The sequence below is a fragment of the Gossypium hirsutum genome, chromosome A11, assembly GCF_007990345.1.
Source record: "Gossypium hirsutum isolate 1008001.06 chromosome A11, Gossypium_hirsutum_v2.1, whole genome shotgun sequence".
Classification (NCBI taxonomy): Eukaryota; Viridiplantae; Streptophyta; class Magnoliopsida; order Malvales; family Malvaceae; genus Gossypium; species Gossypium hirsutum.
In genome coordinates this window covers 1312375-1338960 of record NC_053434.1, presented here as the reverse complement: position 1 = coordinate 1338960, position 26586 = coordinate 1312375, and the positions used below count along the sequence as shown (strand labels likewise).

Sequence of the window (26586 nt, the reverse complement as noted above, 5' to 3'; positions counted from 1 at the left end):
AAAATAATAATAAAATATCTCATTAAAATAATATATATCTAATTAAATAATCATAAAATATCATCAACATCATCATTACTTTCTAGATTTCTGTCTCTTCCAATTGACCATTTTGCCCTTTATTATCTTTTAAAATTCCATCCTTGAGTCATCATTTAATTTTGGTAAAATTGTAATTTAGTCCCTCATAGTTCTTCACCTATTCAATTTGGTCCTAATTCATCCATTTTCCTTAGTTTCTAGATCATTCCACTCTTAAAATATTTACACTATTGGTCCTTCAAATTTTCATATTTACACTTTAACCCCTTAAATTTTGAGTATTTACTCTTGTGCAACAAAACTTTTCTCACTTTTACAATTTAGTCCTTTCTTGAATTAATATATCATAATATACTTCTTAATATTGACATAACTCAAAATTTCCCTTTATGTCACTTTATTTCCTTATTTTACTATATCAAGGATAATATCTTACTGTAAAAATTTTTAGGGTATTACATTTCTCTCCCCCTTAAAATAATTTTCGTCCTCGAAATTTCCTTGTTTTCTTTTGATCATGAATTTCATTATTTCTATAGTTCTATAGTTTCTTTCTGTACATATTTGCCCAGTTTATCATTTATATCCATTCTCTGTCCTTTCATTTCACAATTTATTTTCAATACCATATTTCACATTTGCCTTTCAGAGCTTCTACCAACAGAAATAGAAAACAATATCATATGAATCTTATTATCAAGTGTTCTATCACATATATTGGCTTGGAAAACCAAAGAAAGATAGAGTAGTACCACTTGTGAATCAATTAGACTTGCGATAATTTCTGTCTATTAGCATATTTATCCAACCTTTTCATATATTTATTATAGCATCCAAACATGAACAGTTCCATATGTCTGTGAAATATCAGTATATATAAGATACCCATATAAAATCCCAAAAATTTACTATAATATACCCAGTTATAACGGGTATATTCAAATACTTGTGCAATTTATTCACCAATCTATTGACTAGTATAGTCATCAATAATTTCACATCATTTACTTCACTAAAAAAAACTAATTCGGAAGAAATTTTCAGTTAACTATTCTGTAAATACCATATTTAAATAAATCAATTTTCCCATAAATAACTTCTTTCTTTAACAGTGACACTGTATATCTTAACTAGTTTAAGAAAAATCTGATATCTTTATTCAGAACCCATCTTTACTTATTAACTCATTCTCAGTTCCGACTGCATTATCAATTGTTCAACCATTGAGCTTTTCACTTTCCGCTTCTGAACTTAATCAATATAAATATTATGCATTTCATTGCATATAACTGTATTAGTAAAGGAGTATAGATCGTAAAGCCTCATAATTTAATTTCCATGTATTTACTCATATAACATTTATCATTCTCAAGTACTATAAAACATTTATCCGTACTTTTACGAGTTCTGCTTCATCATAACTAACATTTTTACTCAGAGATAATTATTTTCCTCATAACGAAAATTGTTTACTTTTTACTTAGCAGAGGCCTAGTAGACTAGATAGAATACTTCGAATATACAAGACTTATATAGAGGTGCATTATTATGCACTATTAAACAGAGAACACTGAAGTGCTATACAGAGAGTACGAATGTGTTGAATGTGTTGAATGTGCTAATAATCAGAGAGCACTAACGTGCTAGAAAATCAAAGAACATGCTGAGGTCCCTTAATATCCTGGTAGTTCTAATCTTGTCTACTTGGGCAAATTATTTCATGCACGCATATCACTTTTACACCTTTCGTATAATACTTTTACATGCTTTATAATTTAATCCTTGTACCAATAATCCGTTTATTTATGTCTTCTCTACCTTTAGTACATGTAATATTTTTTTTTAAAAATTCTCTTATTCATCCATAATTTACTAATAATCCTTATCATGTACTTCATATACCACTTTTATATATTTTGTAATTTAGTAATCAGCACAATATTTCGTGTAGCAATATAATTTACTTTTAATAATACACATAACATTCATCATCAACATGTATTTATTCATACCTTTATGAATTCCAATTCATTCTAATCAACTTTTTACTCATATACCTGAGTATCGTTTTTAGCATTATCAGAATTATCTTGGGTTAGAAAGCATATCATTTTATAAGTAAAACAAATCTCATCAGAGTCGGGAGATATCATACTATCACATTTATAATGACATGTGTTTTTAGACTTCACATATACTACGTTTGGTCTGAGAACCGACTAAACCGTAGTTCTGATACCACTAAATGTAACACCCCTAACCCGTATCCGCTGCCATAACAGGGTTTCAGAGCATTACTACCATTTACAGATCACTAAAAAAAATTTAAATACTTACCGATTCAATGCATCATATAAATAAATATATTACCATTCAATCAACAGTTTTGACACTTGTATAAGCATCAAACAACAGCATTGTTAGTATACTTGCACATATCTCATATAAATTCAACATTGATATATCTATTTTCTCGACATATCGCACTTGAGTTTAATAATAATCTCAACTTACATAATTTCCTTGTATCAACATATAAAAGATAATCATATATGTACATGTCATGAAACATATCATGCTCTTACCGTTTTTTTCATAAGCATATATCATTCATTTCATTATATCAATATTTCATGCTCTATCATTTCCATATATTTTATATATATTTATTCCGGTAATAGTTTATATCAAACTTAACATAAATTATATTCCATGTACTTATACTTATTTTGTTTATCTATCTTTATAATTATTTCATATAACCATTCGTCATCTGATACATATTACCTGAATATCAATTGTTCAACAGATGTCATAGCGTCTCCCATCCACGGTCTTATTTATCTTTGACATGATGCCATAGTGTCTTTCAACTATGGTCTTACTCATTTTCTGTCATGTTGCCATGGTATCTTTCAACCATGGTCTTATTCATTTCATGTCACGCTGCCATGGTATCTTTCAACCATGGTCTTATTTATTTCCCGTCATGTTGCCATGGTATCTTTCAACCATGGTCTTACACGTTTCATATCAGGCTGCCATGGTATCTTTCAACCATGGTCTTACACATTTCATATCAGGTTGCCATGGTATCTTTCAACCATGGTCTTACACATTTCATATCAGAGAGCACACTCCCGTGAACCTCATCCTTACAGTGGGATTACCAGTCCAGGCTAAATCCCCTGTAATATAAACTCATAGAGTATTGTCGGGATTACCAGTCCAGGCTAAATCCCCTGCAACGACAATTACTCTAATGAGCTTGGATCTGAATTACCAGTCCAGGCTAAATTCAGACCCTAATTCGGATTACCCGTCCGGGCTAAATCCATTTTACACATATTCTTCGGGAGGGCTATATCAGGATAGGATCACCCGTCCGGGCTAGATCCTTTTTACCGTCAATTCCTTTTCAGAAATCCATCGAATTTTCCTTTCATTCAACCGGGATTTCTTCCCATTTTATCAAATATATCAATGTTTCATAAATTTTCATACAATGAACACACAAATCATATTCACATTAATAACATACAATCTCAAGCATTTAAGAATATAATTCAAGTTACACGAACTTACCTCATTGCTTGTTTGTGTTTATAATTTCATTAGTCCGATATCTTTTCTTTTCCACGATCAAGTCTTATATTTGAGTCGTCCGGATCTTTATAAATAAATTTGATCACCATTTTCATTCATTTCATATTCTAATGCATTTAATTAATGCTCTAGGTAAAATTATCATTTTGCCCCTAACTTTTAATTAATGATGATTTCGTCCTTAGGGTCAGGAAAATAAAATTCTTGCAATTTAATCCTTATTTCCAGCTATTATTCTCATATATATATTGATAACAGTCCATGAATTCTATAAAATATCAGAATTTTCCATAATTTCAACACTTTTCAATTTAATCCCTAAAACATGTTTTCCCCCGATCTTGAACTAAATTAATAATTTCATTCAATTTTGTAATTTAAATAATAAAATAATCCATTTCATGCAATTTGGTCATTTCTGACATTTTTACAAAATTGCCCATAAAATTTTATTTTTATTCAATTTAGTCCCTGAGCCTAAAATATGCAAATTAGCCATGCTAGATGAATATTCATACTTATTTTTCCTCCTCCTCCTCTCCATTCCACATCCTTAATGTAGATAACACACTTGTAAGTAACATTATCCATAATTTTTATTATTTACTTTTATGAATATTCAAGCTGTCCATCTATGTCATAGTCACTAAATTATTTATATCTGGAGATATAGAACTCTAAATTAATATCCGATAATTTTCCCTGAAACTAGACTCATATATATTCTTACCATAAAATTTTCAGAATTTTTGGTTCAGTCAATAAGTACAGTTTATTCTTTAAAGTTACCCCTATTCTGCTGTCTGACAGTTGTGACCCTTCTTCACTAAAAATTAATTATCTTCTCGTACAGAGTTCGAATGATGTTCCCGTTTATTTATATTGAAAATAGACTCATTCAAGATTCTAAAAATATAAATTTAAGCCCATAATTATGATTATCCAATTTTTTATGATTTTTCAAAGTTAGAATAGGGGAACCCGAAATCATTCTGATGTTGTCTCACAAAATTTACTATATCTCATGATTTAAAAATCTATTGCTTACACCGTTTCTTCTATGAGAAACTACACTCAATGAGATTTAATTTTATATTTTGTTCATATTCTAATTCGATTTATACAATTTATGGTGATTTTTCAAAGTTAGTCTACTGCTGCTGTCCAATACTGTTTTAGTACAAGATATTAATTACCATGTTATAACATCCTTATTTTCTTTTTCTACATCATTTCTCATCACTTTCTCTTATTTTCTCTTCACTAACATATCAAGGACATAAGACCTTATGTAAGAAAACTCTACTATAACATTATTTCCATGTTTTATCAATAATAACAAACTTAAAAACATATTAGAATCTTGATATACTTACCTTGTTCTATTGATACTAATCTTTAACTTGATTTTCTCTCTCCTCCAGCTTCTATTTCTTGAATCCAACTTGATATTCTAACTCCCCATGGCCTCCTTAACATTTCTCTCTCTTAGTAGCAATGGAAATTCTTTTGATTTCTAGGTGGAAATGGTGAATTTTTGGTGGAAGGACCAAATTGTAAAGAAAATAAAATTTCTTTCTTTTCCTTCTCTTCTAACGTTGGCTGCATGCATGGAAAGATGATGAAAATTCTTCATCTTTCCTTCCTATTATACTAAATAATTAATAATAAAATAATAATAAAATATCTCATTAAAATAATATATATCTAATTAAATAATCATAAAATATCATCATCATCATTACTTTCTAGATTTCTGTCTCTTCCAATTGACCATTTTGCCCTTTATTATCTTTTAAAATTCCATCATTGAGTCATCATTTAATTTTGGTAAAATTGTAATTTAGTCCCTCATAGTTCTTCACCTATTCAATTTGGTCCTAATTCATCCATTTTCCTTAGTTTCTAGATCATTCCACTCTTAAAATATTTACACTATTGGTCCTTCAAATTTTTCATATTTACACTTTAACCCCTTAAATTTTGAGTATTTACTCTTGTGCAACAAAACTTTTCTCACTTTTACAATTTAGTCCTTTCTTGAATTAATATATCATAATATACTTCTTAATATTGACATAGCTCAAAATTTCCCTTTATGTCACTTTATTTCCTTATTTTACTATATCAAGGATAATATCTTACTGTAAAAATTTTCAGGGTATTACAACTTTTGTTTTTATTTTTGACCTACATGGTTTAACTTCAGTCTAACGTTTATACCATTTTTCTTACACTATGTTTGGTTAAATGGAATTGCTATTCCATTACGACACGGTTCAAAACTTTAAAGGAAAACAGTCGTTTGGTTGGCTGAATGCTCAAAACGTCGAATGGAGATTACAGGTTCATTCTAAAAATCGCCGAATAGCCATTCCGGGGAGGAGGTGCTGAATGGCTATTACAACCTCTCCATCGAATGACCCTTTTTTTCTCCTCCAAAAATACCCTTTCTTAGATTAAATTTTCTCTAACGGTTTCAACTTTTGTTTTCTTTTGGTCATTCGACAATCTCCAGCTCAAATCAATCTAAAAGGAAGCGGATCAACTTGAAGGCCAAATCAACTGGATTTTGTTGTAAGTTCAATTCAACTAGGGTTTGTTTTGCATTTTGATTGATTTTTTTTTGTTTCTGATGATTTGTCCAAGGGGAATTGAAATGGATTCTGCAACTGTTCACGAGGAGATCGATTCATTATTCGAGTCAACTCCTCCTCTCAAAGATTCGGCTAAAATCATAGACAAATTGAATCAAGTCATCCAATTTGATTCTCCTTCAGGTACAGTATCTGAAGCTAATCAATTCTGCACATATTTTCCCTTACCGGATATTTGTTTGTATATGTATACCTTTTCGTATTTTTTAGGAGAAGGAAAAGGGAGGAGGGTAGAGGAGCTGCTAAAACGATGCCCAAATCTTAAGAAAATTATTATTTTTAGGGTTATTTCAAAAGCCAAGCCACACAAGGAATGCCAGGTATTTGCCAAATTCACCTCATCTATTATTCGACTCATGAGGAAATACATGCATGTAGAGGTGCAATTTGAATGAGTAAAGTTCTCTCAATTGAATTTCTAAACTCAAGTCTTGTATCAGTTGTGAATTATATGAGCAGATATGCAGTAGATTTTACAGTTGTGAATTAACACACTACTCATTTAGCTTGAATTCTTGTGGAGCCTTTACACTGGTGAATATGCATGTTCTGTTTACTTTTGGTTATGGATTTTAGATTTATTATTACCAGTTAGTGCTTATGCAATTTTATCATGGATTATCTGCGGTTCAACCCCCCATAATGATTTACTAAATCATAATAAATTCTAATGATATTTACATTTAGGTGTATTCATCTGGCAGCAGTCAATCTGTTCAATTTGCTAATTCGTGGAAAAGAATTGGTATGCTCTTTTGCTGAAAGTTTGGGATCTAGTAAGAATATTTATTTGCTCATTACAATGTAGATGTGACAGTTCTTAGTTATCTATGACATGGTGAGGTTCAAGTTCCGACCTACCTTTCTGAGAGAAAACTAGTGGGCCGGTTCTTCTTCAGGAATGGTTAGTGGTACTCTTATAACCTGCTAAAATATAACTTTGCTCCCTATTACTGTTTTTAGTGTTAATTTTTAAGACAGTTTACTGGAATATAGAGGGAGTTCCCTGATTGGTAGAAATTGTTAGATGAACATAACTTCGCTTGATTTTCTTCGATGAAGACTGAACTTATTTATATTAAAGTTGTCAGTTGCATTAATATCAGCAGTGTGTATGCCTTATACCTAGCAATCTGGAATGACAAAGTCATGGTTTTGTGATGAAGATGATATAATCCCCACTATTGTGCTGCCAATTATGCCAGTTATTGAGCGAAATGTTGGTGCCATGAAGCAGCCAAATGATGGAGGAATTCATATTGTATTCTCTAAATGGAAGCCATTTATGTTTCTTTCTGTATGAACTAGCTAAGTTCTCTTCGGCATACTTTCTTCTCCCCCCAAGTAGATGCTATACCACTCACAACTGGAAACTGCTGTTTTTTCATTTATCCTTTTGAAACTTTAACTTCAGCATGACCAAGCACTTCTACCTTTAGTTTAACTTAATAATAATGTATATAAGTCTTCATTCAGTGGTTGTAAAACTTCAGACTGTCTTATCCGGTAAGATACATTTGAGGTTTGAATTCAAAAGAGAAAAAGGATAAATACTAATAAAGGATAAGTAAAATACATGAAGCACTGGTTTTTTTATATAGTGAAAAGCAATATCTTTGTTTTTATGTTTACATTATACATTTTTCTATATCTCCAATTACTGTAATTAAATGTCTTCTGTACTTGTTACAATTTTTTTTCTGTACTACTGATATATTAAATTGACACTATTGTATGGGTTTGAGGGAGAGCTCTTTGTTGATGCAGTAACAGATTGGTTTGCAATGGCCGTACTTAACTTGTCTCGCATCTTTTACTATTTGGACACTCTTTTAGCCAACTTGTATCTATATCTTATGTTACGGTTTGGGGGGAAGATGCCGAAATGAATACCACTCTGCCATGATTGAATTCTAATGCCTTTGTTTATCTAATGAACAATGCAGATTTATTTCACCATTGATTCAACATTCTATGTTTCATTCACATTTATGTTATATCTTACATTACGGATTGGGGGAAAGATGCCAAGGTGAATACTGTTCTGCCATGATTGAATTCAAACGCTTTTTGGTTTCTCATTATATATGTTCTTTTCTTTTCTTTTCTTTTCTTTTTGATTTGTATCTTATCTCATTTTAGAGGCTACTTGAAAGATATTCAAGTGATTACTTTTCTACCTTGATTCACTATTGTATGTTATTATGTTGGCTTGTATTGACCCTGACCTTGAGTTGTTATTATTACTATTTTCTTTTACAGGGAAGTGTATGCAGTAGCCATCGTTGGTCCTTTTCCAATTGCTGTAACTAATTTATTGGATTTAACAAATGGGTAGCTTAGGATACTGAGTTTCCATTGATTGCAACTGCAAAAGCTTTACAAATTTTCAAGAAGAGGAGCCAGTGGTTGCATGTTATTCAAGTATATTCAGTCTATTGGTATTCTTGCTTTGTATTTTCCAGCTTCTAAAATACATTCAGTCATTGATGCAGGGAAGCTTTATATGTTTAATAATTTTTTATTAATATATATTAGATTAAAATAGTCTTGTATTATCATATTTGATTCTATAGAATACTCTCGGTCAATATTTTAAAGGAACCTTAATGCTATTCTTTGTGAATAGATACTTTCAATCAATGTTCTTTGTGAAGTTTGGCACATGTAAAAATGAAGTTGCATGAGAGTTTGTGATTACAAATTTAAATCTATATTGTTCATTTTTACTTTTACATGAAATTTTTATATTATACACGTCTAGCAGCATAAATAAATTAACGAAAATATGTTAAAAATATATCTACACAATATAACAATTTCATTAGTTCTTTTGCTGTATATCAATATCTGTCTATGAGTAAAAATATTTGAGACAATATATTCTTTAAATTATTCTTTTAAATTATTCTTTAAGTAACATAGAGATTATGATATATATGCTAAATTATTTGTTTTGCTAATAATATTCTAACACATTAAATATGCATTATATTTTAAAAATAATAAAGTAGGTTGTATATTATTTTTTGTAATATTATATATTATTTTTATTAATTTATATTTTAATAATTGCTATATTAAGAATATTATTAAATTATATATTATTATTGTTAAATTATAATTAATAATAAATTTATTAAAATAGGGTTAAATTATGTATTATTATTTTTATTAAATTATATCTAATAATAATCCTATTAAATTTAATAACAATAATCATCCTATTAACAAAATTTCTTCTAAGGGTACTCTGGTCATTTCAGCTTCTTTTCTTATGCTATTACAACTTTATTCCATTCAACCAAACACAAGAATATTATTACAGTTCTATTCCATTCCATTCAACCAAACAATTGAATTGCTATTACAACTCTATTCCGTTACAGTTCTATTCCATTACAACCCTATTCCATTACACTGAACCAAACGTGGCCTTAATGTGGTTTGATTCAGAGGTATAACTATGTTGAGTGAAACTTGAATTGTAATGAGCTTGAGGTAAAGCTAAAGTCAAAACTTGAGCTTTAATATTTGACTCAAACTTTATTAAACATCATTTATTCAAATTAATATTGTGTTTTTTATTTTCAAATAATTTTTTATAAAAAAAATTAAGAATGTTTGTCAAATAATGATAAATATTTTTATATAAAATCATTTAAAAACCAAAAATTAATATATTTCTTAAAAACCTAAATTAAAAATTTAAAAATCAATTTTCTCGAAATTATTGCTTATTTAGTTTTTCATTTTAGTATTGTTTGTTTCTTGAAAGTATAGTTACTCAGTTTCATGAGTATAATAAATTTGTATTGGATTTTAATTTAGTTGAGATTAATTTTATTGTAATAACTTAAAATATTTAAGTATGAAAGGAATTGAGGAATATATGTATTTTAGAATATTTCTTTTAAAGTTACAATTATATCAACAATTTCAATCACAATAAATTAATGTAAGTAATAAATGGAATAAGTTTAAAGTAATTCGAAATTTAACATTTCTTCAAATTATAGTGTTGAATGTATCTCGACTTTCAAATATCGAAGCATGAGTTTTGAATTGAATTTGATAACAAATTTATATATTGTTACAGTTATAATTATTTGAATCAGACCAAATTAATTGGGTTGAGAATCATTTAACATACTAATCTGGAAAAAAGTTTTAAACCGATTAATCGGTTTTTAATATTTTATTTTTATAAAAATTAATTATTTATTTAATTAAATCGATAAACGAAATCGATTCCATTATCGCTCCAGTTTTAAAAACCTGGGTAAATTGTTTTCTCTTTTCGTTTTAGAATAAACCGTCGTCGTTCTAGCCATCCCTGTCTTGTGATGATCAGTTAATTTAATTACAATAAAACAGAAAATAAACGGCAAAAAGATAGGGAAAAAGAATCTGAAGAACAGTCAAAGAGTCTGAAGTTAAAAAATGTGGAAAATGGGGAATGATGAAGAAGACAGAGCTGAAAGCTTCCTAGATGAAAATTCTGAAGGCATATGCTCACTCTCTACTACGCAGGTAATAATTCATTCATTCATTTTTTTTTACGAACACTTTGAATTTTCACTTTCTATGTTTCTTTTCAGTAAATTCAAATTTTGGGTATTTCTTGTTTGATGCAGAGAATATACGCATCCGCCGCTTGTTTACTTTCGGGTCTTGTTCTTATGTTTCTGGTATGATCATTCAATTCTTTAAGCATTTTTTCTTTTCTTTCATTTGAAATTTGGATGTATAATAAAAAATCACTATTTGGGGATCCAACACGTTTAGATTCTAGGGTTCGATGTATATTAGCATTTTTGATTGGTGATACTTACAGTTCATCGATTGAAGTAAAATGGGTAAACTACACCTAAGGTCATTAAATTAGTAGTAAGTTTACATTTTAGTCACTCAACTTAAAAAAGTTACAAAATGGTCATTGAACTATTTGAAAGTTTATGTTTAAGTTATTAGACGATTAAAATCACTGTTTTATAGCATTTTCTGTTCGCACCAAAGCTCTCCTCTCCCTTCTCTTCTACATTTAAACTTTTTTTTAATGAATAGCCAAAAATCCAAATAGCCTTTTTCCCCAACCTCCGACACTAACTGTCATATTGTCTTGGATCTAAAATATATTCTTTTACTTGTCAATGGATGCTGATTTATTGTACTTATCTTCGAATTGTAGCTTGGAGTTTGTTAATCGGACTTAAAAGAAAAACTTAACAGCCCAATTGCTTAAAGAAAAACTTTCAAATAATTCAATGACTTAAATGAAAACTTTCGAATAGTTCAATAACCATTTTGTAATTTTTTGAAGTTTGACCAAAACGTAAATTTACTAATAGTTTAGTGGCCTTGAGTGTAATTTATCCAATCCTTTATTACCCAAAGAAAGAACAGAGAAGCCCTATTATGATTTCAAGTTCAATAGCTGCATATAGCAGCAAAAGAGGAAAGTTAAAGATGAAAATAGTATGTTTTGAATAAGTCTTTTTCACTCGTTTCCCCATTTAGAGCAAATATCCTTATTGATTGAGTCACTTGAAGAAATCATAATGACATTCTCTCCAATGCAATTTACAAGCTCATCCACAGGTTTTTTGTTCCTTCTTATACATTCTACCATTTATCTCTACCCAGATCATGTAGATACAGGCACTATAACAGATTCTTTAAGCCCAAACGAATTCACAAGACTGGTTGAGGAACACCGCATGCTTTTAGAACTTAGTCTTGTACTTATTAGCTAAAAGCACAAGGGAAAAAAACATATGATCTCTAGTTTCCTCCTCACTTCCACAAAAAAGAGCAAGCTGTATCAAGTTGTCTCTTACACATGTTTTGTTGGTTCATCTTGGGGAACGATATAGTGCGGTAGCAATTGTAAAGCAAGTTCCGTATTTGATATATGTATGACATCATCTAGCAACTTTTTTGTTTCCTTTTGCAGTCACTTATTGTGTTTGCCATACCAATCAAATTCGCATTATTGTTCACCTTTGGCAATGTCTTGGCAGTCGGAAGGTAGGTCCAATGGTGCCTTCATCTCCACATTATGCTCTCAACACATGATTTGGTTTACTTGAGTCATAAAAGGTGCTTGTGGACATTGTAACTAAGGAATAGTCTTTCAACCATTAGTGATCCTTCTCCTTGAGTGTCGCATAATTGGCATAACTGTGTCTTGACTTTCATATATTATGCTTTTGAAACCAGTTTTACCAATCCAGGCAATCTAGTAGTTTAATGTCTGTTCAATTCCGGAACTTTTAACCTATCCATTGCAGCTTTAGTAATGTTCAGTCAATGAAAAGGTCTCAATGAGTTCCTGTTAGTACAGTTCAACTTCTACTAAATTGTTTGCTTCTTAATTTTTCTTATATTTGAACTTTGTGGCACCCTTTGGCAGCACAGCATTCCTCATGGGACCTGAGCAACAGTTACGAATGATGTTTGATTCCGTTCGTGTTTATGCAACAGTGATTTACATTGGATTTGTCATTCTTGCTCTCATTTGTGCTCTTTGGGTAAGTTTGAATCTATGATAGGGTAGATCAATTCTGGCAACCTTTAGTAATCGAAGTAAGTTTGAATCTCTGAAAACCCCATAGTCCGATTATATCAAATCCTGACTTTAAACCTCATTTACTAAGTTTGCGCATACATCATTGCTATTCGTTCAAGTTTCTGTGTTACTTTCAAGTTTTTTAGAGTATCGGAACTATATGGACTCACATTCCATTTTCTTAAACTTGTCATCTGGCAGATTCAAAGCAAGATTTTGACATTACTTGCAATCATATGTGAGATTTGTGCCCTTATTTGGTAAGTTGGCCTTTGACATTTATCATTTAAAGTTCAAGGCTCTATTCTTACAGTAAGATCCCAGGCAAACTTTTCTTGGCTGCTGCTTATATCAGTGTACTTTGAGCATTTTCAGGTACTGTCTGAGCTATATTCCATTTGCTAGGAGAATTGTTTCCGACCTAATGGTCCGATTTTGTGACACTGAGCTTTAGATTATGTAAAGGAAAAACACCATTCTTCTAAGTTCTTTGGAGTGCATTAATTTTTTTGCTTTGCTCAAGTGTGTACTGGTCTCAGTTGCCACAAAATATTGTTTTTCAGGTTGCTTTGGCAATCAAACATTGTTTGTATCTCAGATTTTTATTTTTTATTTTCTATTTTTGTGATAGATTTCGAGTTGATTTCTGTTGATTTCACTCATCTTGACTTTTTAGGTACTACCGGCAGTGTTGCGAGAACCGGATTGGTCTGGTAGGCCAAATCGGTCGGATTGAAAGTCGACTTGCTTATCGGTCCAAAATTGGTCTTTGAGTGAACTGCTCAGAACCGACAAAAACCAGAAATTGAGAAAAACAACCGGTTGTTGATTTTTCTTTATTGGTCCATATTAGTCTGATAACTTTTTTTTCAATTTGTTCCTTGAATTAAAATCTGATGATGTGACAAGGCCTACCATGGGATAAAACAAGGGTAGAAACCTCTAGTAAAACTGAAGAAAACCCAACAACTGCTGAATTCTATACCACTAGAGAAGGAAAAACTTACTTAAGGTTTGACAACTATGAAACCGTAGCTGCCCCACTTTAGACTCTGTGGCAGATCTAAACCTTGATGACCACTAGGAACCATGTTAGACGCTCCAAGAGCAAGGTCTACCTCAAATCCAGTGGCATAGCCCCGATACTCTGACACTGTACACAAGCATGGTTAATGAGTTGCAGCAGCTAACTCAGGATCCACATAACGCCCCTGTATTTGCTTTCCCAGCGGTTAGCAGCTTACATGGAGAAAGAATAACTATTGCCCAGCTAAATTACTTAGCTAAACTGGCAACAGAAGAATTTGCAAGTAGAGCAGATGGTTCTGAATCTTAGAACTGCTGAAGACATGATCACGTCTAGACTAGCAGCCATAGTTGATGATGTTAAGAAAATTCTAACACCAGAAGTCGAGAAGTTATGTCAGGCTTTGGGTTTGTTCTTGCAAAACTCGGTGAATTGGACAATAAAATCCAATTAATTGAGAAAAAGTCGACTATCACTGTGAAGCGACTGCTAAACACGTAAATAATGTGGGTGATGAATTTATGGACATAAGAGGAGAAATAAATAACACGAGTCAAACTATGATCCCAGCATTTGTCTCTTAGAAATTGAATCTAAAGTTGATAGACTTCCTAAGAGTATTCCAGAAAATCGTGCCTCTGGTATAGTGGCATTATTAGACAAACCAGCCGGTGAACTCCAACCAATGGTTAGACCAGCTGCAATAATGAGAGGAAGGAATTTTGCGGTCAATCCATCTAAATTTCATATCCTAAACAAAAACCTCGAAGTAAGTCCAGATGAGTAAGGAACTAAAAAAATATTTGCACTTACCAGAAATAGATTACAAGGGAATAAATTCGCGTTGGGTTAGACAAATCTGGATTATGATTCGGTTCATCATCAAGTTTAGTTTAAATCAAATTCAGGCCCTATTCAATGGGCGCACAACAAAGATGCGTTTAGTTGGCAACAATCACCAATTACGGGATATGCTGTTTAACCCCTCGATTTTGAGTAAAGCTTGAATAAGGCCTGATTATGGTTCAGGGCTCCATGCCATCCACTGCATTGCATTTCGCCCATTCTCCCCTCCATCCTACTAAGCTTTTCTCTCAAAACCGCTCGATCTTGTAAGTTTAACTTTTGGGCCTAAACCCGGGGTTTTATAGTTTTACACGTTGCATTTATTTAGCATCAAAACGTGGCGGCAGCATCATGTTCCAACACGACGTCGTTTTCATCTTTCCAATTCACTCTTCTCTTTTTAATCCCTTCAAAGGAACCAAAGGTTAGGTTTTTCTTTTGTCCCACACTTTCCTCTCTGCTTGAAGTTACCAAAGAAACAGAGCAACAATGGCGAAAACCAGCCTTAGCCGCCTATTCGCGTCACTCTCGGAGCACTCCATAGCCAAACCGTCTTTCACTGGTTCGAGATCAGAGTCGGTGACTCGTTCAGCTTACAACTCCGTGACTCGCTTCGTATGTTCCTCTGCTCAGGAAACTCAATTGATCCGTGAAGAAAGATCCAACGAGGGAGATCGAGAAGCTGCGAAAGAGAATCTCGAATCTGTGAATAAAGAAGAAGATGAAGGTGAAGATGGTGATCACGTGAATAAAGAGACGGGGGAAGTGGGCGGGCCTAAAGGCCCAGAACCCACTCGCTACGGTGATTGGGAACGGAATGGTCGCTGCTCCGACTTTTGAATTTTTTTTTAATTGTTATGAATGTAAAACTGAATTGAATCAGCGATTTTTAATTTCCCGGAGAATAAAAAAAATTGTTGGAGTAATGATAAATAATTTTTTTGTTAAAATTTCGCTATTAGTCCCTGTTTTTTATGAGAGTTCAATTTGATACTTTTAATCGAACGATTGTGTAATTTCTAAAATTTGATGCGAAAATGTTAGATTGTTATTTATTTTAGTCAAATTTCAGATGTCTTACATCATTTTTCATGCTTTAATAAGCATGCACGCATTGCTAACGAAGAATATTCATTTCCATTTCTCATGCTTGTTAAGTGAAATTTTTAGATTTATTTTAATTTTAAAAATTCTTTGTAACAATGGCAGCTACTTCAAGTCAACCGAGCGCCCACTTGGGTCGGTTGACTATTGCCCATAAAATATTCGATGAAATGCCTATTTGGCTAATATCTTTTTCAAATGACATCAAGTGGGGTCTTGTAATTCCAATGGCTTTTGGGATGTTAAAATCGTATGATTTTTTCTGTTTGGAAAGTTTTTTTTTATAAATATTATAAATTTACGAATCAAAATTTAAATATTTTAATTTAAATAATTTTTTTTGATATTTAATAGTAATTGTTATATCAATTTAGATCTAAAATATATATATTTTATTTATTGATGAATATTGATCTATTGAATCGATTATCAAATTACCACTTAAGATTTATTGATGAAATTTTAAAATAAAAACTTAATAATCTAATAATTTAAATAATTTTTTTAAATTATTTAATATTTATTTTATAATTTTTTAAAATTGAATAGCCTAATTTAATAATCTTATAATTAGTTTACACTCATTCCATTTACCGCCATTAGCAAAAGCTTTGAAGACCATATAAATTTCAACTTTCAAAGCTTTCAAACAAATTAAACATGGACATTCTCAAACTCTTCTTCATCATCGTTTACTTCTCCTTACACTCTGCAACCAGCACCATGGATCCATGCGCCGAATCCGTCTGCCAAAGCACCAAATCGTCACCGTTGATTCGATTCCCTTTTCGTCTCATCGGCCGCCAACCCAAGTCATGTGGCTTTCCAGGTTTCGATCTATCTTGTAATTATAACTCAACCCAAACGTTACTTCAGCTACCATATTCTGGAAATTTCACCATCGAAGCGATTGATTATGGCGCACAACAAATATGGGTCAACGATCCTAACAATTGTCTTCCCCAAAGAATCCTTTCGCTTAACTTTTCTGGGTCACCATTTACGGCTGTTTATGATCAAGATTATACGTTTTTCAATTGTACGTTGGATTATTCAAGGTATGGGTTGAACCCGATTGGTTGCCTTAGTGGTGATAATTACACGGTTTTTGCTACTTCGTCGAATGAGGTGGTTGATTCTTTGTCATTGTCGACGTGCCGACGAGTTGCCACCGTTTCGGTACCTGTTGGGTGGCCTTTTTATGGAGGGGTATCGTCGTCGGACCTCACCGATGATCTATGGCTAATGTGGAGTAATCCCAAGTGCCGTAAGTGTGAATCGAGGGGCGCTAAGTGTGGGCTGAAACCCAATTCAACTAATGAAATTAGTTGTTCCAGTGCTCGAGGACGAGGTAAACATTCTTTGTATTCTAACTACCATTATATCCATTGCATTCGAATTATTATAAAACCATGGAGGTACTTGCATTCACTCAATTTGTATTTTTTCTCTTTTATTAAAAAATAATAATTTAATTCTTATATATCACATTAAACAGTAAATTGATCATCATATTAAAATTTTCATCAAATTCTATCTTTAAAAACTGGTCCTTGTATATCAAAATAAAGTATGCACTAGCATTTCACATGTAAATGTTTGGTTAATTTGTTTAACAGTAGAAATTGATAGAATTTTTAATAGAAATAATTAATTTGTTCTTTAATCTAACGTATAAGGATTAATTTGACTATTTTTAATAAAAAAATAAAATGTAATCTGACTCCTATAAGGGTATCAGTGATACTTTTACCCAAAATAAAATTCATCATTACAAATCATAAATAAGACATAACATGGATCAAAATGTTTTTAGATAATATTCACATGTGGTAGAATTTTAAATCTAAAACTATTGAAGTTAGAATTTTTTTAACGGGGTGAAATTAAATTATATAATTTTATGATAGTTAAAATATAATTTTATTATTTTAATAATTTATATTTTTATAATATTTTAAATGATTAAATAAAAAAATTATTATTTTTAGAGAAATTAAAATATAATTTTACCATATATTATACCTTAAAATACTTCAAAATAAAAGGTCAAAGGTTAAGTTTCCCAAGTCTATTGGCCGACCTCCCTTCCCACCACCCTTGAATAATTATTTTAATTCTCCACGAACGTTTATATTTAAAATTTATGGCCATTCATATTTTTTATAAAAAAATATGTTTTACTATTATACTTAATAATTTATATTCAAAATTTAGATTTTATAATTAAGTGGAGTTAATAAGAATTAACTTTAGTGAAGTGCCCCAATGCGATTTAGAGCAAAGCCTGACAGATAGGCGTTGACAAATTAGAAAATAATAAAATGTCGTTGACCTACCAAATGGCCTAAGACTTGATTTGATCAATTTCTAGACACTTGTACATTTTTAATCAGGTTTGACATTCATAGCAATTACATAAATGAAAATAATAACACAATATTATTATTTTTTAGGAAATTGTTTTAGGGTTAAAAATAATAAAATTTATTATTATATTAATTAAAGGGATATGTAAACAATTTTTCATTTCGGTCAAGGTCATTGTTTGCCCCCTTTTTTTGCCCTTGTTCAATGTCATTGCCAGCCTCATTTTCGTTCCTAGAATTGTTTTTTCTAGAGTTTGTTTACACTCTAATCATCTGAAAGTACATAGAAGATCTTATATTATAGAGATTGTATCAAATTAGTCCTTATATTATTAAATAGATTAATTTAGTCCCTATATTATTAAAAAAATCTAATAATGCCAAATTGAAATAAAGTCAAGATTTATTGTTTAAAAAATATATCATTTACTATTTAATGGAGTTAATATTGTTACAATTTTATGGTTTTGTAAATGATATATTTTGTTCTGAATTGAACTGCAGTCAAAACTCCATTATCAGGTATTCCAAGGAGTGCCCAATATGCAATCACAGTGGGTGCTGCTATTCCAACCCTCTTAAGTATCTCATGTCTAATATGTTACATTTGTAGTAAGGTCAAGTCATATGTTGCACCACACCGTCCTATAGCGGAGTTTAATTCGACGATCACACCGCAACCCATGCTTGTAGTTGGCCTTGATGGATCAACTATAGAATCATATCCGAGAATAGTGTTGGGCGAGAGTCGACGCCTTCCGAAACTTGATGATAACACTTGCCCAATATGCTTGTCTGAATATAGGCCTAATGAAACTCTCAAAAGTATACCCCATTGCCAACATTGTTTCCATGCTGATTGCATTGACGAATGGCTCCGATTGAATGCTACTTGCCCCATTTGTAGGAATTCTCCAGAAATGTCATATCCACCAACACAAGATTCATGATGTTTCTATTTGTTATTTCTTAAAACCTTTGTATAATATATGATTCCTTAATTATTAGTTTACGTGTTAGATGTTGTTGAGTATAACTCCTATTTCAGTCAAATTTAAGAAATAATCTTCTAGTTAAACTCTATTTATTTGTTTCAATCAAACTCTGATTAGTCTAGATTATGTTATTATTATTTGACCTATAAATTTAGCTTATAAATAGGCTCTTTTAAAATTTTAGAAAATACACCTATTAGAGATTAGAACTCATAACACATTTAGAGAATCTTGTGTTTACGTTTTGAGGGTTTTTTATTTTTGGGTTTTCGAGGTTTTGTTTTTATCTGCATCTTTTGTACTCTTCGTTCTTTTACCATCATAGTAAAATTATCTTTGCCCATGGTTTTTTTATCCTTTTTGGAGGGATTTTTCCACGTTAAATTTGTGTGTCCAATTTTTCAATTTCTTTCGCTAATTTTACTTATTCGTTGCTTAACCGGGTTAATTCATTTAGTGTTGAAATAATGCCTATTTACGTTTTCCATGAACGAATGTGAGCTTCTTAGAGATCACATTGGTCAATTCATTACTCTTTTAAATGATTTAAAGAACGTTGAGGTTCAGATTGACGATGAAGATCAGGCTATGCTATTATTGTACTCTTTACCCTCTTCATACAAGTCTTTCAGGGAGACCCTGATTTATGACAGAGACAAACTCGTTTGAAGATGTGAAGGGTCATTTGTTGAGTAGAGACAAACTCGACAATGAGTTTGGTTTGGATAACAAGGCAGATAGGCAAGCTTCCTTTTTGGTAGCATCAAATAAGCGAGACAAAATGTGTCGCTATTGTAAAAAGTTAGGTCACATAAAAGCAGATTGTTATAAACTGCGAAATAAAAGAACTGCTAAGAGTAACGAGGAAGATATAGCTGGTGCTAATTTGCCCGATGAAAGCGGTGATGATTTCTTATTAGTGTCAATGAACAATAACTCCAAGCTTACGTCCAAGTGAATCCTAGAGTCGAGATGTTCTTTCCACATGTGTCCCAATAGAGAATGGTTCTCCACATATAGTTCGGTTGAAGGTGGAGTTGTGCACATGGGAAACGATTCATCCAGTAAGGTAATTAGTATTGGTACTGTTAAAATTAGGATGCACAATGGGACGATTAGGACACTTTCAGATGTCAAGTATGTGCTTGATTTATGAAAGAATCTCATCTCCTTAAGTATTTTATACTTGAAAGGATGCATAATCAACATCGAGTCAAGCGGCATTAAGGTATCTCGTGGAGCTCTCGTTTTGTTAAAAAGTAAAATGACCGGTAGTCTTTATATTATGCAAGGTTCTACAGTGACTGGTGAAATTGGACATCCCTCATCCGTTATGGAGTCGAAGTCAACTCGTTTGGAGCAGAGCCAACTTGGTCACATGAGGGAAAAATGTATGATCATTTCGTTGAATAGAGGTTCTCTTTTGGATACAGGTTTTGAAAAATTAGGGCACTGTGTTTGTGAAAATCAGATTTGGGTTAATTTTGATTTAGCAGTGGACAAGTCAAAGGCTAGAAGTCTTCCAATTTCTAAGCACAGATTCGAGTCAGTTAATTCCCTGCATAGTTCAAGATAGGCTTGTGGCAAGCTTTGGCAAAGATGCCATTGTGGAAATATGAGTCAAGGTGGAGATTTGTTAAGTATGACTCTTATTTTAGTCAAATTTAAGAAATAACCTTCTAGTTAAACTCTGTTTATTTGTTTCAATCAAACTTTGATTAGTCTAGATTATTTTATTATTATTTGACATATGAATTTAGCCTATAAATAGGCTCATTTGCAACCTTAGAAAATACACCCATTAGAGATTAGAACTCATAACAAATTCAGAGAATTTTGTGTTTACGTTTTGAGGGTTCTTTGTTTTCGGGGTTTAGTTTTTATCTCCATCTTTTTTACTCTTCGTTCTTTTGTCATTATAGTAAAATTATCTTTGCCCGTGGTTTTTTTTCCTCTTTGGACGGGTTTTTCCACGTTAAATTTGTATGTTCAATTTCTCAATTTCTTTTACTAATTTTACTTGTTTGTTGCTTAATCGGGTTGATCCCTAACAGATGTCAATTCGAATATGACTTTAGAACGTATTTAAAACAAAAAGTCATAATGATTTATTTGGCTCTATAACTTTTCAAAAAAAATATATTTTAGTTCTCCATTTAATTTTTCATCTTTTTTAGCCCTTAAAATTTTTTTGTCAAATCAACTAAAAATGGATGGAAAAGTTAATCTTTTTAACTTTGATGACCTACAACATTTAATTCATTTTTAAAAATTTTAAAAATTTAGAAAAATATTTTTAGTGATTAAAAATAATTAAAAATAGTATAAATTATAAAAATATTTTTAATTTTTTAAATATTAAAAAATTAATGAAATGCTTAAATGTTATCTACTTAACAATCCACGTGTATGCCATGGTAACAAATTAAGTTAACAAACGTTAAATTTTCCATCCATTTTGGGGTGATTTGATAAAAAATACAATTTCAAGGGAGGATCATGATCATTATCGGATCCTTCCCCACCATCTAAATCGGTTCAGATCACCTCCGAATGTATCTGTAGGCGGTGACCCGAGACAGGGTCGTAATACGAACTCCTACTATAGTTTGATTTTCGGCCATTTGCGATGTCCCCTACTGTCTGATTGATCTTCCCACCCGACATTCAAATCAAAATCAACCTCGCGATGTTGACTTATTGGAGTTACATATTCAACAGACTGTGCATCATCTAACTCAGCGAACAACTGAATTGATAGGGTGTTGACGTTCTTATTGGAGCAATAAAGTTCTATCATATTGGCCAGGTCAACATTATCTACAAGCTCCACTTAAGTAAATTTCCATAGATCTATTGAGATTGATAAACTTGTAGAATAATTTTGATAAGGTCTTCCACAATGGGGAGCTATTCTTTCACTGATTTTTTTGCTTCATTTCCTCTAGCTCTATATTCTTATTGAATCGCATTAGTAACTTGTGTCGGGCTTCAAATATACAACTAACTTCTTTTTTTTCCCCTACAATTTTTCCATTGAAATAAACACATACACTCAACTTTTGGTTACTCATCTTCAATCAAATTTTTTCTCGCTTTAACTAAATAGAATAAGTTTTTTTTATCGTAACACTTAAAATAAAAACACATTATTCTAATGAGATAAAATAGCTAAAATATTTTTAGTCATGCCACAGAGCTTGGAGGCATAAAAAAATATTTATATTTGATTTTATTGAGTGCAGCCAATGCTAAGGGCGGCACCATAAAAAAATTCAATTTTTTTGACAAAATTATCTTGGTGCTGCCAACATCAATGGCATGTCAAAAAAAAAAAAAAGAAGAAAAAAAGCAAACTTCTTCTAACAAAAAAAAATGATGCAACCAACATTAATTACTGAACCAATTTTTTCTCAAATTATTCGGTGCCGCCAATGAAATTGGCTGCAACTATTAAGAAAAATGTTTCTTTTTCCATTATTTAAAGAATCAAAATATATGTATTTTTACCCGTGTAAGAAATACATAAATGATAATAGCGACACCTACCAAAAATATTTTTTTAATCCAAGTCCCAATGATTGACTACTGATTTGACGTTGGTGCAGCTAAGGATAACGACCGCACCGAAGATTACTATTCAAAATAAGTCATTTACGTAATTTTAAAATTAAGTCATTTTAGTAAATAATCGATAATTTAGAGTCATTTTTGTAAAAAAAAAAAGCCAAAAATCGAGCTTGTCTTAATAAAGCCAAAACAAATATTTTCCTTTATATGTGTTAGTTAAATTAGAAGTTATGATTGGTGAAAATTTATTGTTGATGATATTACCAGGAAGTTGTTGGAGGGTAGGAGGTGTGTGTTAGCCTTGTCTGGAGCTTTTGGTAATCGCGTGTTGAAGCAATTTGTTGCTGCCGTGATCTTGAAAATTCTTATACTAATTTTTAATCATCTTCATTACTCTCGATTTTGCAATTACTATTTACTAATATAATGAAACATCTGAGAAACCCCTCTTTCCACTTTTCAATTTCAATGAAACCGGGTTACACGTTGGATCTTCTAAAATGAAAACTACCCAATTTAGCACTCATTGTTTTATTTTAAAATTGTAGTAGAAAGAAAAAGAAAGTCAGCCAATGGTGTGATATAGCGCACTCACTGTGTCTGATCCAACGCGTCGAAGGCCATTGCCCATAACTACACCGGACAACGACCTCTTCCTCATTTCAATCTTTTATACCACAAATTTCATTCTTGAATATTGAGTTTTAACTCGGGACAGATTAAAATGAGTTCTTAATTAAAATTTTTGTAATCAAGTTAGAGATATGTGAGTTTTGTAAAATCTATAAATTTGGTTGATGAATTATCTTTTGACGAGCCTACATAATGCACAGAATTATTACTTCCACGATAATTTTATTATTTATTTAATTTATTTTTTTCCGTTTAGATACCACCATACCAGGAATCTTCTAACCCAAACTGTGCACAAAAATAGAAAACGACTAAAACGATGCTTTTAGTATTCATTAGGGATTAAAAGTCAAAAAAATATTGTAAGGAAGAAAGAGTCTACAAGTTGGACTTTCCTTGTTCGCATTTTTTGATTTGAAAAAAACCCACATTTTCTATGACCAAAGACCAGTCAGTCTCCTCATTTTTTTCCTTCATTCAAATCCAAAAAAAAAAAAAAACAGAAAAATCAATGTTCCCCTTTTTGTTTATTTATTACTTCAAACACCTCTTTTAAGCTTACACCCAGATTTCCATTCTCTACAACACCCTTCTGCAAACTTTTTATATACCTTCACACATATACACATATATATATACTTATATATTATTTGTAACTTAACAGTAAAAAGAAATCTGGGTCTGGTAGTAATTTTGATCTTCTTTTTTGTTTGGTCCTTTTAGTTTTTTTTTTTTTGCTTTTCTGGTTTTTATATTTTATTAATGGAGAAAATGGGAGAATGGGAACAAAGGAGTTTGGTGAGTGAGTTAACTCAGGGAAGAGAGGTAGCTAGGCAACTTCAAGCACATCTTAATGGTGCCTCTTCTTTGTCTTATGATATTGAAACTCGTGAAGTGTTAGTTCAAAAGATTGAAGCTTCATATGAGAAAGCACTTTCGATTTTGAATTGCAATGTTAACACTTCGTCGGCGTCGGCGGTTGTGCCACTAACGCCGGTGATCAGAATGCCGGAGTCACCGAATTCTCGCTGTGGAAGTCCACCGAGTGAAGACTCTGACCGGGGTTTCAGAGATTCCGATGCTTCCAAGAAAAGGTACATAGTATACATCAATGTTTTTATAACGGAACCAGTGAACCGATTAAATTTATTCAATCCTTCACCCAACCAATCGGTCCAATCAATTCAATATTATTTTTTAGATTGATACTCGGTTCTCCATCTATCAATCCGGTTCAAACATCATTGACTTACATATTATAGGTGAAATTCTTTCAAATTCCTCCTATTATAAAGACTGCATCAAATTAGTCCTACTATTAAATTAATTAATTTAATTTTTTTATTAGTAAAAAAAATTAAATCAAATCAAATTACAACAGAGTTAATATTTTTTTTATATAAGAATGTAAACTATGTTGGAATTTAATTTAATTTAATTCTTTTTATCAGTACATAAACTAAATTAATCCATATAATAGAGGATGAATTGCATTAAAATAATAATAATAGAGGACCAATTTGATGCAATCTCTAAAATAGAGGGGCTTCATAAATACTTTTACCTATATAAATGTTTGTATATACGATGAATTTTGACATGGATGACATTCTTTTATATTTGCAATTATTTAATAGAGGGGATTCATCATTATAATTATGTTGCAGAAAGGCACCGAGATGGACACAACAAGTCCGAGTAACACCTGGGACAGCCCTGGAGGGAACTCTTGATGATGGTTTCAATTGGAGGAAATACGGACAAAAAGACATTCTCGGCTCCAGATTTCCCAGGTATTTCAACCCAAATAAATATAAATCCTTATTATAATATATATATATATGTATATGGGTGGAAAGCTGTATAGCTTAATTAAAGAATGATTTTCATGGTTGCAGAGGTTACTACAGATGCACACATCGAAACATTAATGGTTGTTTAGCAACAAAGCAAGTACAAAGATCAGACGATGACCCAACAATCTTTGACATTACTTACGTCGGAACCCATACTTGTCGTAACGTAACCTCACATCTAATGTCTGAAAAAAACCAAGAACAAGGACATTCTGCTTCTTCAATGGCAGCCGTTGAACCACAATCATCATCATCATCTCAAGATCTACTTCTTAACTTCCAGAAAGGCCTTAAAGTTAAAACCCAAGATTTAGAGGATCAAACATACGCTTCATTAATCCCTTATACTTCATCAACGTCAAACGTTGTGTTTTCATGGCCTTCGGTGATCGACAACAACCGTAATTTCGTATCGCCGGCAACATCGGGGACTAACTTTGATTTTGGAACTTGTGATGATCAGATTATTCAAGCTTCTGCTGCTGCTTCGGTAACGAGCTCGCCCACTGTTGGCTTGGATCATTTCCATCAGTTGGATGGAAATTTCACATTTGATAATAATGGCTTCTTTCGCCATGGATAGTGCCGAGAAAGTTCTGTTTCATTGCATGTACTTTGAGAAAATGATGACTACTTTTCCTCAGTTTTGAATAAGGTTTTCTTTTTTTAAGGTCGTAGATTTTCTTATAGCAAATGAAGACTGTTTCTTTTCCAATGTTATAATATTTTTCTTCAACAGGATTGGAATCAAAATTAAGAATAAAAAATCACGAATGAAATTGATAGTATTTAGTTCATACATTGGGTCTTGATGAAGTTGGAAGTGAAACATAACATTGGGGTGGAAAATAATTATTGTTTTTTTTATACAATAGCCTCAAATATTGGATTCATTATAATTAAGTATAGATAGATAAATACATTATACAACCTCAAGTAACTCATCATATTTTAAACAATCTGAAAGCTTATATTAATGTCTTTTAGCCAGAAACTGATATCAATGTTCAAGAAATATTAAAATATAATTAAATCTCAATCAATGAATATTGACTAAGGGTGAGTTTGGATGGGCGGTGCGTTTAGCTGCGGTTAGTGTAAAAACAGCGGTGGCGGTGAGATTAGATACTGTAGCGATACTGTAGCGTGAGATAAAAAGTAAGTTAAACGCACCGCACCACAGTCAATCGCCCATCCAAACGAAGCCTAAGACTGAATTGTTTTGAGTTGAAAAAAAAGAAACAGAGTCGTAAAATAATCAGCAGTCCAACGAATTTTTAATCAATTAGAATCAACTAAAGAAATTCCAA

General features: G+C 31.6%; 4 protein-coding genes across 18 annotated transcripts; all 4 read left to right on the top strand.

Annotated features, from left to right (window-relative positions):
- Positions 1-5901: 5901 nt before the first annotated feature.
- On the top strand, positions 5902-8948 carry LOC107924321 (uncharacterized). 13 transcript variants are annotated; one of them, XR_005904703.1, is made up of 7 exons: positions 5903-6225; positions 6298-6428; positions 6516-6625; positions 6993-7050; positions 7114-7209; positions 8252-8337; positions 8568-8948. XR_005904703.1 is itself a non-coding variant. In XM_016854710.2 (6 exons), the coding sequence occupies exons 2-5, from the start codon at positions 6308-6310 to the stop codon at positions 8192-8194; spliced, it is 411 nt and encodes a 136-aa protein (XP_016710199.2). In that variant the 5' UTR covers positions 5902-6225; positions 6298-6307; the 3' UTR covers positions 8195-8337; positions 8568-8948. The 13 variants fall into 13 exon arrangements, 3 of the variants coding, with proteins under 3 accessions (XP_016710199.2, XP_016710203.2, XP_016710197.2); XR_005904704.1 differs by having other exon boundaries at positions 5904-6225; positions 7130-7209; XM_016854710.2 differs by lacking the exon at positions 7114-7209 and having other exon boundaries at positions 5902-6225; positions 8073-8337.
- Positions 8949-10554: 1606 nt separating this feature from the next.
- LOC107922711 (vesicle transport protein SFT2B) lies at positions 10555-15749 on the top strand. Of its 2 annotated transcripts, none has more exons than XM_016852847.2 (6): positions 10555-10838; positions 10943-10996; positions 12262-12335; positions 12721-12838; positions 13078-13136; positions 13252-15749. In XM_016852847.2, exons 1-6 carry the CDS (start codon positions 10749-10751, stop codon positions 13328-13330), a joined length of 474 nt encoding a protein of 157 aa, XP_016708336.1. In that variant the 5' UTR covers positions 10555-10748; the 3' UTR covers positions 13331-15749. The 2 variants fall into 2 exon arrangements, with proteins under 2 accessions (XP_016708336.1, XP_016708337.1); XM_016852848.2 differs by having other exon boundaries at positions 10573-10838; positions 12726-12838; positions 13252-13506.
- Positions 15750-16408: 659 nt separating this feature from the next.
- Positions 16409-19313, top strand: LOC107923725 (putative RING-H2 finger protein ATL21A). Of its 2 annotated transcripts, none has more exons than XM_041080478.1 (2): positions 16409-17204; positions 18745-19313. In XM_041080478.1, exons 1-2 carry the CDS (start codon positions 16514-16516, stop codon positions 19170-19172), a joined length of 1119 nt encoding a protein of 372 aa, XP_040936412.1. In that variant the 5' UTR covers positions 16409-16513; the 3' UTR covers positions 19173-19313. The 2 variants fall into 2 exon arrangements, with proteins under 2 accessions (XP_040936412.1, XP_016709384.1); XM_016853895.2 differs by having other exon boundaries at positions 18727-19312.
- A 4604-nt stretch (positions 19314-23917) lies between these two features.
- Positions 23918-26077, top strand: LOC107923236 (probable WRKY transcription factor 53). The gene is made up of 3 exons (XM_016853451.2): positions 23918-24514; positions 25088-25213; positions 25319-26077. The coding sequence occupies exons 1-3, from the start codon at positions 24183-24185 to the stop codon at positions 25857-25859; spliced, it is 999 nt and encodes a 332-aa protein (XP_016708940.1). The 5' UTR covers positions 23918-24182; the 3' UTR covers positions 25860-26077.
- Positions 26078-26586: the final 509 nt, after the last annotated feature.